At 43.8% G+C, this 14,532-nt stretch overlaps 1 protein-coding gene across 1 annotated transcript in view; it reads left to right on the forward strand.

The window, feature by feature from the left end:
• Positions 1 to 14,532, forward strand: part of sycp1 (synaptonemal complex protein 1) — a 755,262-nt gene that overhangs the window by 356,898 nt on the left and 383,832 nt on the right. Inside the window, exons 15-16 of the mRNA XM_072479793.1 lie at positions 1,457 to 1,518; positions 1,632 to 1,748. Of these exons, the coding sequence (XP_072335894.1) occupies positions 1,457 to 1,518; positions 1,632 to 1,748 (179 nt within the window). The remainder of the gene's footprint in view (positions 1 to 1,456; positions 1,519 to 1,631; positions 1,749 to 14,532) is intronic.

Raw genomic sequence — 14,532 nt, forward strand, 5'->3', positions numbered from 1 at the left:
GATAATTGTTTTCTGTAAAGAATTCAAACCTACTGTTTTGGTAAAAAGGGTTTGTGTGGTTTATTGGATGTTGTTATCAAATTGAAACAGTTGAAAGGGAAGTTATTAAGGGTTATATATATAGAGAACTGTAGCTGTGTGGGGTATTTATGTTTGTAGTTGATAAAAATGCTTACTGTGTGTGTTTATAGAACTGTTAACTGAATTCGTAGAATAAAGTTTGTTTTTGATTTAAAGTGCTTCAGGCCTCTGTTGAATAACACCTGAAAGGTAGGCCCTTATGCTCTTCAAAACCAAAATCTGTAACAGTTGTAGGGCAGGTGAACTCCATGATATACTTTGGTGTTTTCTAAACCCCTGGCTCACAACATTGATCGGTCGGTGGATGCTTTGCGACTGGGCTTCAGGAGCAACAAGCCCTGCAACTCCTAGACCTCACACTCTCTCTTCTGGGAAATAGCGATGTCCACCTCCGCTGGAGGGTTATGTGGCCTCTGTAAGGAGTTTCCTTTGGGTATCGGCGTCTCTTAGCACACAGACGCAATGGTCCCGCAAGGATTCGGACAGTGCGACCCCGAACTCATGAGACGGCAAGCGTCCTTAAACCTGCCAAAAATTTGCCGTTTGATTCTCCTTGGGCTTACGAGGCCGTGTGTAAACAGAACCGGCGGACCATTATCGGGGGTTGCCGTTTAAGATATGCCTCAACCAGGGCGACCAAAGCGGAAAAGACTTGGAGTCCGGCCTGTCCATGTGCGTGAGGCTCTTGATGAGCGCAAGGGTGGGTCCCCCGACTGCAGTCAGCAGGATGACAGTCTGTCGTTCACCCCCAACAATCGCGTTTGACTGAAAAGAATATTGCACCCCCCCCGGCCTACATACTGGGTCCAGTCATTGGTACTAGCATCAAACTGTTCAAGTTTCCCCATGTGCAGCATCTCACCATTCGTAGTGAAGATCTGGATGAATTGGGTCGGCGATTTAACGAACGGTGGCTGAGGCAGCTCGTCTTCACCCTCGTCGCCTGTGCAGAACCCGAACAGGAGAGACAATAGGAATGCACAGTAGTGTATAAATGAACAACAGGTTTAATACGGTCCATACAAAATAACAAAACTATAACTCCTCTCCCGAGGGGGCACCCTCCCTGACCTGCACCCAGGTTAGGGATTTTATACCCCACCCCCAATTACTGGGGAGTTCATACTCAGCTGTGTAAGGGAGAAAATGTATGGAGCACAGTCCTTGGCCCGCAAAGGGCTCGTAATATGGATCAGTGCACATGCCCCAGCTGTTCACGATATAAATAAATGACCACGATCAGGGAAACAAATGTAATATTTCCATGTTTGCTGACAACACAAAACTATTCTGATGTTTGAATTGAAAATTTAATATTTTTCAGTGAACAGTTTATTTAAATCATTAAAAATAAATCATATTTTTTTCTTTGCAGTGGAATTGGAACAATTTAAAATTGAAAATGAATTGAAGATTAACCAGCTAACAGAGGCTTTGGTAATCTTTAAAATAACTGCAATATTATTCTCAGAAGTAAAGCTTTTAATTTTGTGGTTGCAAAGTTAAATGCCTATCAATTTAATTTTGAATTCTTTTGATTAATATTTCAGAAAGAGGAAACAAAAAGTCAAGATAAATTAGAAGAAGAACTGACAAGTGAAAAATTAGAGAGAGGGAAATATTTTGAAGACTTGGAATCAGCAAAGAAAATACAGAATGATTTACATGTTAGTTTTCATTTCTATATCTATGTGTCACTAGAATTTGAGCAGCAAAATATCAGATATGTTATTGCTCAAGGATTAAAGTGCAATGGAATTGGGGATATTGAGCTGGCTGGCAAATAGTATCATAAATCCATGTAATAATATTGCGCCTCTTCCTCTCTGTATTAAAAAGGAATTAACAAAATATGATCTAAAGCGATTATGTTACTGGATTACTAATTTAGTCACCGAGCTGAATGATCCAGAGAAATAAGTTCAAATCCCATCATGGCTGGGGAATTCAAATCCAGTTATTTGAATAGAATCTGGACTGAAAAGCTAGTATCAGTCATAGTGGGCATGAAAAACGTAATCTGCTTTAATGATATCCATTCCAGAGACATGGCCACGGAATGTCAGAGATTGGGACCTGAACATTGAAGGGTATGTGACATTTAGGAAGGACTGTAACCTCGGAATAGGTGGAGGGGTGGCTCTGTTAATTAAAGATAATATGAGCACTCTGGAGAGGGATAACCTTAGTTCAGAAAACCAAGATATTGAAGCAGTTTGGGTAGCCATGAGGAAAGATAGAGTCAAGAAGTCACTTATGGGAGTGATGTTCAGGCCACTGAAGAGAAATCACATAGTAGGACAGGGTATCAAAAAATAAATAATGGGAGCTTGGCAGAAGGCTACTGTGATTATCATTGGGGATTTTTATTTAACAGCGAGAGTGGAATCTTCCGATATTTTTTCAAAGTGTTGGTTTCAGCGAGGTAACCAGAGAGAATCCCGCTGGTGTCGTCGAGAAAAATCGCTGTATCTTCAACCATTTCAAAAAAATTTTAATGAGTTTTATGCCATTCTTATCCTACCTCTGAGTCACTCACCCTGGCACCAGTTGATTTCAGCAATCAGGGGAGCGCACCTTTTAAACGCCTCCAGCACTTGTTCGAAATCTGAGCAGGGTAATGGCAGCTAGGAAGACAGCCCCATGATGCTCGGAGGGAGCTCCGACGAAGGTGTTGGATGGGTGTAGCAGAGACGTAACATTTGTGATGCACGATCAATTGCATAAAGGCTAAAGTTGGGTACAACTGTGGCTTTATTACAGTCAGATGTGTGGCCTCCTGCTGCAGCTGGCGAAATGGCAGGGCATTGGAGGTCATACATATTTATACAGTTCTCCCTGGGCGGAGCCAGCCGGCAGGAGCTACCGGCGAACCTGGAGTGCAGGTCCTACTTTACATCTCCTATTACAGTGGATCACCACATTCACCCCCTGTTAAAAATGAGTCCGGCGGGGGTGACGTGAAACTATATAAAATTAGTGCAATTATGTACAGTGGTAGGAGTCCGTCAAAGGTTCAGCCGGTCCAGTGCTTTGGTGTTTCGTTGGGAGCAGCGTAACGGTGGCGGCGAAGTCGGTGCTGGCGGTGGTGGAGGTGGCAGCGATGGCGGTGCTGATGCTGGCCAGTCAGCGGGGAACTCCGGGAGCGTGCAGTAGTCTTCTTTGTCCTCTTGTGCGGAAAAGGGGGGGGGGGTGGTCCGGTGGGGTCAATATTGGCTGGGAGGTGGGGGGGGGGGGCGCATTGGTGGGGTGTGTGTGTTGGGGTGGTACCTGAAGGTACCACCCCAAGGTGGATGGGTGAACTTAAGGCATGGATCGGTACTTGGGACTACGATGTGGTGGCCATCATGAAACTTGGATAGAAGAGGGGCAGAAATGGTTGTTGGAGGTCCCTGGTTATAGATGTTTCAATAAGATTAGGGAGGGGGGTAAAAGAGGTGGGGGGTGGAATTGTTAATTAGAGATAGTATAACAGCTGCAGAAAGGCAGTTCGAGGAGTATCAGCCTAATGAGGTAGTATGGGTTGAAGTCAGAAATAGGAAAGGAGCAGTCACCTTGTTAGGAGTTTTCTATAGGCCCCCCAATAGTAGCAGAGATGTGGAGGAACAGATTGGGAAACAGATTTTGGAAAGGTGCAGAAGTCACAGGGTAGTAGTCATGGGTGACTTTAACTTCCCAAATATTGAGTGGAAACTCTTTAGATCAAATAGTTTGGATGGGGTGGTGTTTGTGCAGTGTGTCCAGGAAGATTTTCTAACACAGTATGTAGATTGTCCGACCAGAGGAGGGGCAATATTGGATTTGGTACTTGGTAATGAACCAGGGCAAGTGATAGATTTGTTAGTGGGGGAGCATTTTGGAGATAGTGACCACAATTCTGTGACTTGCACTTTAGTAATGGAGAGGGATAGGTGCGTGCAACAGGGCAAGGTTTACAATTGGGGGAAGGGTAAATACGATGTTGTCAGACAACAATTGAAGTGCATAAGTTGGGAACATAGGCTGTCAGGGAAGGACACAAGTGAAATGTGGAACTTGTTCAAGGAACAGGTACTACGTGTCCTTGATATGTATGTTCCTGTCAGGCAGGGAAGAGATGGTCGAGTGAGGGAACCATGGTTGACAAGAGAGGTTGAATGTCTTGTTAAGAGAAAAAAGGAGACTTAAGTAAGGCTGAGGAAACAAGGTTCAGACAGGGCATTGGAGGGATACAAGATAGCCAGGAGGAAACTGAAGAAAGGGATTAGGAGAGCTAAGAGAGGGCATGAACAATCTTTGGCGGGTAGGATCAAGGAAAACCCCAAGGCCTTTTACACATATGTGAGAAATATGAGAATGACTAGAGCGAGGGTAGGTCCGATCAAGGTCAGTAGCGGGAGATTGTGTATTGAGTCTGAAGAGAGAGGAGAGGTCTGAACGAGTACTTTTCTTCTGTATTTACAAATGAGAGGGGCCATATTGTTGGAGAGGACAGTGTGAAACAGACTGGTAAGCTCGAGGAAATACTTGTTAGGAAGGAAGATGTGTTGGGCATTTTGAAAAACATGAGGATAGATAAGTCCCCCGGGCCTGACGGGATATATCCAAGGATTCTATGGGAAGCAAGAGATGAAATTGCAGAGCCGTTGGCAATGATCTTTTCGTCCTCACTGTCAACAGGGGTGGTACCAGGGGATTGGAGAGTGGCGAATGTCGTGCCCCTGTTCAAAAAAGGGACTAGGGATAACCCTGGGAATTACAGGCCAGTTATTCTTACTTCGGTGGTAGGCAAAGTAATGGAAAGGGTACTGAAGGATAGGATTTCTGAGCATCTGGAAAGACACTGCTTGATTAGGGATAGTCAGCATGGATTTGTGAGGGATAGGTCTTGCCTTACAAATCTTATTGAATTCTTTGAGGAGGTGACCAAGCATGTGGATGAAGGTAAAGCAGTGGATGTAGTGTACATGGATTTTAGTAAGGCATTTGATAAGGTTCCCCATGGTAGGCTTATGCAGAAAGTAAGGAGGCATGGGATAGTGGAAAATTTGGCCAGTTGGATAACAAACTGGCTAACCGATAGAAGTCAGAGAGTGGTGGTGGATGGCAAATATTCAGCCTGGATCCCAGTTACCAGTGGCGTACCGCAGGGATCAGTTCTGGGTCCTCTGCTGTTTGTGATTTTCATTAATGACTTGGATGAGGGAGTTGAAGTGTGGGCCAGTAAATTTGCAGACGATACGAAGATTGGTGGAGTTGTGGATAGTAAGGAGGGCTGTTGTCGGCTGCAAAGAGACATAGATAGGATGCAGAGCTGGGCTGAGAAGTGGCAGATGGAGTTTAACCCTGAAAAGTGTGAGGTTGTCCATTTTGGAAGGACAAATATGAATGCGGAATACAGGGTTATCGGTCGAGTTCTTGGCAATTTGGAGGAGCAGAGAGATCTTGGGGTCTACGTTCATACATCTTTGAAAGTTGCCACTCAAGTGGATAGAGCTGTGAAGAAGGCCTATGGTGTGCTCGCGTTCATTAACAGAGGGATTGAATTTAAGAGCCGTGAGGTGATGATGCAGCTGTACAAAACTTTGGTCAGGCCACATTTGGAGTACTGTGTACAGTTCTGGTCACCTCATTTTAGGAAGGATGTGGAAGCTTTGGAAAAGGTGCAAAGAAGATTTACCAGGATGTTACCTGGAATGGAGAGTAGGTCTTACGAGGAAAGGTTGAGGGTTCTAGGCCTTTTCTCATTAGAACGGAGAAGGATGAGGGGCGACTTGATAGAGGTTTATAAGATGATCAGGGGAATAGATAGAGTAGACAGTCAGAGACTTTTTCCCCGGGTGGAACAAACCATTACAAGGGAACATAAATTTAAGGTGAAAGGTGGAAGATATAGGAGGGATATCAGAGATAGGTTCTTTACCCAGAGAGTAGTGGGGGCATGGAATGCACTGCCTGTGGAAGTAGTTGAGTCGGAAACATTAGGGACCTTCAAGCAGCTATTGGATAGGTACATGGATTACGGTAAAATGATATAGTGTAGATGTATTTGTTCTTAAGGGCAGCACGGTAGCATTGTGGATAGCACAATTGCTTCACAGCTCCAGGGTCCCAGGTTCGATTCCGGCTTGGGTCACTGTCTGTGCCGAGTCTGCACGTCCTCCCCGTGTCTGCGTGGGTTTCCTCCGGGTGATCCGGTTTCCTCCCACAGTCCAAAGATGTGCAGGGTAGGTGGATTTGCCATGATAAATTGCCCTTAGTGTCCAAAATTGCCCTTGATGTTGGGTGGAGGTGTTGAGTTTGGGTGGGGTGCTCTTTCCACGAGCCGGTGCAGACTCGGGGGGCCGAGTGGCCTCCTTCTACACTGTAAATTCAATGATAATCTATGATTAATCTAGGACAAAGGTTCGGCACAACATCGTTGGCCGAAGGGCCTGTTCTGTGCTGTATTTTCTATTTTCTGACGGTGCCAGGTCCCTAAGTGAGACAGTACCTCGGCGGCCGTCGGGGAACTCAACGTAGTCGTATTGAGGGTTGGCGTGGAGCAGGTGAACCCTGTTCACCAAGGAGTCCGCCTTGTGGAGTCAGGCGTGCCTACGGAGAAGGACCGATTCTGGAGCACCGAGCCAAGTCAGGAGCGACACCCCGGATGTGGACTTCCTGGGGAAGGTGAAAACACGTTCATGGGGTGTATTATTAGTGGCGGTGCACAATAGTGACCGGATGGAGTGTAGAGCGTCAGGGAGGACCTCCTACCAGCGAGAGGCTGGGAGGTTCCAGGACCTTAGGGCCAGCTGGACGGCCCTCCAAACTGTCCCGTTCTCCTATTCTACTTGCCCGTTTCCCCGGGGGTTGTAGCTGGTCGTCCTGCTGGAGGCTATACCCCTGCTGAGCAGGAACTGACGCAGCTCATCGCTCATGAATGAGGATCCCCTGCACTGTGGATGTAGGCAGGGAAACCGAACAGGGCGAAGATGGTGCTGAGGGCCTTGATGTCGGTGGAAGACGTCATATCGAGGCATGGGATGGCGAAGGGGAATCTGGAGTACTCGCCGACCACACTGAGAATGTACGTGTTACGGTCGGTGGAGGGGAGGGGCCCTTTGAAATCCACGCTGAGGCGTTCAAAGGGGTGGGAAGCCTTCACCAGGCACGCAAGGTCCGGCCGATAGAAGTGCGGCTTTCACTCTGCACAGACCTGGCAGTCCCTGGTGACTGTACTTACTTCCTCGACGGAGTAGGGCAGATTGCGATCTTTGACCAGATGGTACAATCGAGTGACCCCTGAGTGACAAAGGCTGTCGTGTAGGGCCCGGAGTTGGTCTAATTGTGCGCTGGCACATGTACCTCAGGAGAGGGCGTCTGGTGGCTCGTTGAGTTTACCAGGGCGATGCAAGATCTCGTAATTATAGGTGGAGAGCTCGATTCTCCACCGCAAGATTTTATCATTTTTGATCTTGCCCCGCTGTGTGTTATTGAACATGAAGGCTACCGACCGTTGGTCCGTAAGGAGAGTGAATCTCTTACCGGCCAGGTAATGCCTCCAAAGCCACACAGCTTCAACGATAGCTTGGGCCTCCTTTTCGACGGATGAGTGTCGAATTTCAGTGCCATGAAGGGTGCGGGAAAAGAATGCCACGGGTCTGCCTGCCTCGTTTAGAGTGGCGGCAAAGGCGACGTCCGAAGCATCGCTTTCTTCTTGGAAAGGCAGTGACTCGTCCACTGCGCGCATCCCGGCCTTGGCGATGTCTGCTCTGATGCGGGCGAAAGCGTGTTGTGCCTCGGCCATGAGGGGGAATTGGGTGGACTGGATGAGTGGGCGGGCCTTGTCCACATAGTTTGGGACCCACTGAGCGTAGTAGGAAAAGAACTCAAACATCCGAAGAATCTGTGGGGCTTTGCCCACCCAAATAAAGGAAGAAATCAATTTATTCACCTTCATAAAGAAAGATTTGGGAACGAAATCCAGAAGACGTTCAAACAAAAATATTGGAAGGACATTAATTTTGACTGATTGGACCCTGCCCACCAAAGACAGAGGGAGTTTGTCCCACTTCTTCAAATCGGACTTAACCCCATTCAGCAGGTTAGTAAAATTAAGTTTATCCAGTGAGACCCAGTAGTGGGCCATCTGGATTCGCGTAATGAAAGTTAGCCCTGATCTCGGGAAAAGACAACATCCACATATTGGAACCCCATCCGGGGGAGTTCACCGGAAAATATTTGCTTTTGTCCAGATTCAACATATACCCCAAGAAGGAGCCAAAACTCCGAAGTAACCTCATTATCTCCTCTACATTGGAGAGTGGGTCTGTTATGAACAATAGCAGATTATCTTCTCTATTCACCTCCACCTTGTTGATGACCTCAATGCTATTGCCAGCGCTCAGTTGCCAAGGCAAACAATGGGGGTGGACAATGGGCAACCCTGCCTCGTAGCTCTATTTAACTGGAAATAATCCGAGCTCAGGACATTCGTACAAACACTTGTGGGAGCTCTATATGTCATGTGCGAGTACCTTTAAGAAATGGGTGTTTATCGAATAGCTGTAGTGGGTGTACCTTTATTGTCCACCCCCATTGTTTGCCTTGGCAACTGAGCACTGGCAATAGCATTGAGGTCATCAACAAGGTGGAGGTGAATAGAGAAGATAATCTGCTATTGTTCATAACGGACCCACTCTCCAATGTAGAGGAGATAATGAGGTTACTGTTTGATGTGGAGGGACTCGAAACCCCCGAGTGTGGAGACCTGGATTGGTGACATGGCTGGGTTTCTCAGTCTTGAGAAAATAACGTTTGCCTTGAGAGGGTCCATGACAGGGTTCTCTCGGAGGTGGCAGCCGTTTCTCGACTTTCTAGGAGAGCATTAAAATGTCAGCAGCAGCAGCAATCCAGCGGGGGGGGGGGGGGGAATGTTGCATATTCTTGTTTTTTTCTTTATATAATGTTAACGTTCACCTTGTTTTGTTAAATGTTGTTAATGGTAATGTACAAAATTTTGTTTTGATAAAAATCTGAATAAAAATAATTTAAAAAAAAAATGAAATGGATGTTTGTCAGATAGCTGCAGTGATGTCAGATAATGGGTGGAGCAGGGCTGTCTGCCTTTCACTTTTGTTTTTGAGCAGGCAGCTACAGTGTGTTACTTTTGTTTTGAGAGTTGGATAGCTACAGGAAAAGCAAGCAGCCGTGTAAGGATCTCTCTGCAATCTAAAGACTGTATCCAGATCATTTGGTGATTTCAAAGTGATAACTGCTCTCAGTAGAGAATTTAAACCTGATCTCGGTGTTAAAAAGGGTATTTTGTCTTATGGCTGTTACAAGGAAAGATTAACGGTTACTTATAGAATATTGTATCTGTGGGGATGATTGGTGTTGATAGCTGTTAAGATGTTTACTGTGGGTTTATAAAGTTAACTGGTTTCATAAATAAACATTGTTTTCATTTAAAAGCACTTTAACTCTCTGTTGCACTACACCTGTAAAGTAGGCCCGTGTGCTCCCCATAACCACAATCTATTAAAAGTTGTGGGTCAGGTGAACCCCATGATACACTTAGTGGTTCTCTAAACCCTGGCCCATAACAAATTGGGGGCTCAAGAGGGATAAAAGTCTATCTATTGGGTGGCTTAGTGAACTTAAAGACAGTGAGGGGTGAGCATATTTGTGGTTGCTTTTCAGGTGTGATATGCCAGTTTAAGTAGGGAGTGTGTTGTGGACAATGGCTCTTTCAGAGACTCGGAAGTTTTTTGTGGTGAATAAGGTCACATGCATTACCTTATGACCAGAGACTAAAAAAAGGCTTTTAGATTTGGCAAAAACATTGCAGTTAACGTTACCTGACAGCATGCGAAAAGAAGTACTTACCGCGGTAGCTGAGTATTTAAAATTGCCTGAGATACAGTCTGACTCATTGGAAATGGCAAAAATTCAGTTACAAAGCAAGCAACTTGAGCATGAAAAAGAATTAAAGCAGCTTGAATGCGCAATGAGGGAAACTGACTGAGAAAGGGAGATACAGATCAGGGAAAAAGAAAAAGAGAGAGGAAAAAGAAAAGCAGAGAGAAGAAAGAAACAAAGAAAGAATAGCCCTAGCAGAAAGAAAAGAAAGAGAAAGGGAGATACAGATTAGGGAAAATGAAAAAGAGAGAGAAGAAAGGGAAAAAGAGAGAAAGTTTGAACTGAAGAAAATGGCCATGAAACATGGCAGTCAGCTAAAATTGGTGGATGTAAAGGGAAACGTACAGTTGGATAATAGTGATGAGGATAAAGAGAAAGAGCGCCATAGTCGAAAGCTTGGTGGGGATATATTTAAATATGTCCAAGTATTTACAAGATTTGATGAGAAGGAGGTAGAAGCCTTTTTCATTTCATTTGAGAAGGTGGTTAAACAAATGAAATATACACAGGACATGTGGGTATTACTGATTCAAACCATGCTGGTAGGTAGGGCTAGTGAAGTATTTGCATCACTACGGGAGGAGGTATCTGGGACGTATGAGGAGGTGAAAAAATCCATCTTAGATGCATATGAACAAGTGCCTGAAGCCTACAGACAAAGATTTAGAAATTTAAGGTAAGAACCTGGTCAAATATACATGGAGTTTGAAAGGATCAGAATAATTTTGATAGGTGGATAAGGGCTTTGAAAATAGACCAAACATATGAAGTTCTCAGAGAAATTACACTTTAGGAGAAATTAAAAAATTCAATTCCTGATGGAGTGAGAACTCAAGGGGAAGAGCAGAGGGTTAAAACTGCAAGGTTAGAAATGGCAGATGATTATGAATTAGTTCATAAATCAAAGCTTGGTTTGCAACATCAGTTTCAGCCTGGTGAGAGATAGAAACTGGGGAAAAGAGAAATATTCAAGTGGCAGAGGTAAAAGAGATCTGATGAGAGATAATAAAGAGAGTGTACCTCAGATTAAAAAAGAAATCCAGGAGGGTGGAAGAGAATTGAAAAATTTTGAATGTTTTCACTGCAATAAACTGGGCCATGTAAAGTCACAGTGTTGGTGATTGAAGAAAAGCACTGGGAAGGCTGATGTGATAAAACAGGATAAGACAGTGGGGTTTGTTAAAGTGGTAAAGGAAAGCCCAAGTGAAGCGAAGGAGGTGCAAAAGATTGGACAGCTTGATGAAGAAGTGATTGATAAGAAGGTGCCAGATCTCTTTAAAGAATTTACTTGTGTGGGTAAAGTTTACTCGTGTATCCGAAGGAGCAGGTAAAGAAGTCACAATTTTGAGAGATACGGGAGCTAGTCAATCTTTAATGGTAAGAGATGAGGAGTTAGGTAGTTTAGGAAGAATATTGCCAGAAAAGGTGGTGATATGTGGAATTCAGGGTGAGAGGAGTAGTGTTCCATAATATAAGGTAAGGTTGGAAAGTCCAGTGAAGAGTGGTGAAGTGATAGTAGGAGTAATAGAGAAACTATCTTGTCCAGGAATACAGTTATGTTGGGTAATGACATAGCTGGATCGCAGGTGGGAGTGATGCCTACTGTGGTTGATAAGCCAGTGGAAAATCAGACATATGAAGTGTTGAAGGACGAATATGCTGGGATTTTTCCGGATTGTGTAGTAACAAGGTCGCAAAGTCACTGGTTAAGACAAAAGGAGAAATCAGAGAGTGAAGATAAAGTTGAAGATCAATTATCAGAATTTTTTTTTGATCAGATGGTTGAAAAGGAACAACAGGTGGAGGATGAGGCGGATATTTTTTGTTCAGGAAAATTGGCAGAGTTACAACAGAAAGATATAGAAATAAAACGTTTGCATCAGAAAGTATACACGGAAGGGGAATCTGTGTGTGTACCAGAATGTTATTACCGTAAAAGTGATGTCTTGATGAGAAAATGGAGACCTTTACATATGCAGGCGGATGAAAAGTGGGCAGAAGTTCATGAAGGAGTATTGTTGTAGGGTATAGAAAGAAGGTGTTGCGAGTAGCACATGAGGTACCAGTGGGAAGTCATTTGGGGGGGTAAGGAAAATTCAAGCTAAAATCCAAAAACATTTTTATTGGCCTGGACTACATAAAGATGTACTTATATTTTGTCAATCATGTCACACATGTCAAGTGATAGGGAAACCTCAAGCAGTGATAAAACCAGCACCTTAATACCCATTCCAGCATTTGAGGAACCTTTTTCAAGGGTCCTAATTGATTGTGTAGGACCGCTTCCGAAAACAAAAAGTGGGAATCAATATCTTTTGACTACAATGGATATGTCTACTAGGTTTCCAGGGGCCATTCCAGAATGCAATATTATAGCTAAAAAGATGGTGGAGGAGTTACTTAAATTCTTTACTAGATATGGACTACCCACAGAAATACAATCGGATCAAGGATCAAATTTAACCTCAAGGTTATTCAAAGAAGTTATGGATAGCTTAGGAATAAAACAACTTAAATCAACTGCGTACCATCCAGAATCACAGGGCGCGTCAGACATTAAAGACAATGTTGAAGGCTTATTGTCACGATTATCCAGGGGATTGGGATAAAGGAATTCCATTCATACTGTTTGCAATTAGGGATGCACCTAATGAGTCAACCAAATTCAGTCCTTTTGAACTAATTTTTGGTCATGAGGTAAGAGGACCACTTAAATTGATTAAGGAAAAATTGGTGAGTGTGAAATCGGAACTTACAGTATTGGATTACGTGTCAAATTTTAAGGAACGATTAAATAGAGCAGATGAATTGGCTAGACAGCATTTAAAAATTGCACAACATGTGATGACACGGGTAGCAGACAAGAAATCCAAAATTTGTAGTTTTGCCAGTAGAGATAAAGTTTTAGTGTTGTTACCAGTGGTAGTGAACCTTTAAAAGCTAGATTTTGTGGACGTTATCAGATTGAAAGGAAATTAAGTGAGGTGAATTATGTGGGATGAACAACAGATAGATGGAAAATTCACCGCGTGTGTCATGTGAATATGCTCAAAAGGTACTTTGAAAGGGAAGGATAGGCATAATTGAAATGATTTGCAGCCAATGGTGCTTACCCATAGTGATGGTACCAAAGCCTGATGGTACTGAACGGTTGTGTGTGGACTATAGAAAGGTTACAAGAACGGACTCTTATCCTATCCCACATTTGGAGGATTGCGTTGAGAAAGTGGGACAATCAGCTTTTATTTCCAAACTGGATTTACTTAAAGGTTACTGCCAGGTACCTTTATCCGAAAGGGCGAAGGAGATTTCAGCTTTTGTGACTCCAGATGATGTATACCAATTCAAAGTTATGCCATGTGGCATGAAAATTGCCCCAGCCACATTTCAAAGGTTAGCTAACAAAGTCGTTTCAGGATTACCCAATTGTGCGGTATACATCGATGATCTGTTAATTTTCAGCCACACATGGAAACACCATTTAAAGCATCTGATGGAGTTATTCAATTGACTTCAGGAGGCGGGTTTGGTGGTAAACCTAGCCAAAAATGAATTTGGAAAATCCCAAGTCACTTTCCTTGACCATACAATCGGACAGGGTTGAATGGTCCCACGGGATGTGAAAACAAAAGTTATTGGGGAGTCTCCGATACCCTCGACACAAATGGAAACAATGCGATTTCTTGGCATGGGTGGATTCTACCGGAAGTTTGTGCCAAACTTTAGCAGTGTGGTTGCTCCACTGACGGACTTGCTAAAGAAGCGTAGCACATTTAAGTGGACAGTTATCCGCTGCCCCTGTGTTAGCCATCCCAAATTATACCAAACCATTCAAAGTGGCTGTTAATGCTAGTGATGCGGGCGTAGGTGTGGTGCTTCTACAAGACGACGATGAAGGACTAGAATGGCCTTTTGGTTATTTTTCAAAGAAATTGAATTCTCACAAGAAGAATTCTCACCTTCTCAACGATTGAGAAGGAGACTTTGAGCTTGGTGCTGGCTTTTCACATTTTTCACAGACCAGCAATCCATCTGACACAATTATATATACTGATCATAATCCATTGACATTTTTGCAGCGATTCCGGAATAACAATGCAGGACTGTTTCGATTGAGTTACTGTTACAGCCATTTCATTTAAAAATCATACAAGTGGCAGGACATGAAAACGTGATAGCTGATGCTTTGTCACGAATGTGATGAAAAGAAGCAAGTCCAGTTGGAGGAAGAACTAAAATGGACTATGTTATTATTAAATGTTTGCGTGTTTTGTTTTGTTAAAAAAAATGTATATTCATTCTCCATATTTCTTAAAGGAAAGTGAAAAGGTGAAAAATGAAACCATCTTGAAGTTGATGGTTTTTTCTTTTCTTGGGGGTGGTGCCATGTGCGAATATCTTTAAGAAATGGGTGTTTATCGAATAGCTGTTGTGGATGTACCTTTAAGAAATGGGTGTTTGTCAGATAGCTGCAGTGATGTCAGAGAGTGGGTGGAGCTGGGCTGGCCTGTCTTTCACTTTCGTTTATGAGCAGGCAGCTACAGTGTGTTTTAGTTTCGTTTTGAGAGC

The sequence above is a fragment of the Scyliorhinus torazame genome, chromosome 17, assembly GCF_047496885.1.
Source record: "Scyliorhinus torazame isolate Kashiwa2021f chromosome 17, sScyTor2.1, whole genome shotgun sequence".
Taxonomy (NCBI): domain Eukaryota; kingdom Metazoa; phylum Chordata; class Chondrichthyes; order Carcharhiniformes; family Scyliorhinidae; genus Scyliorhinus; species Scyliorhinus torazame.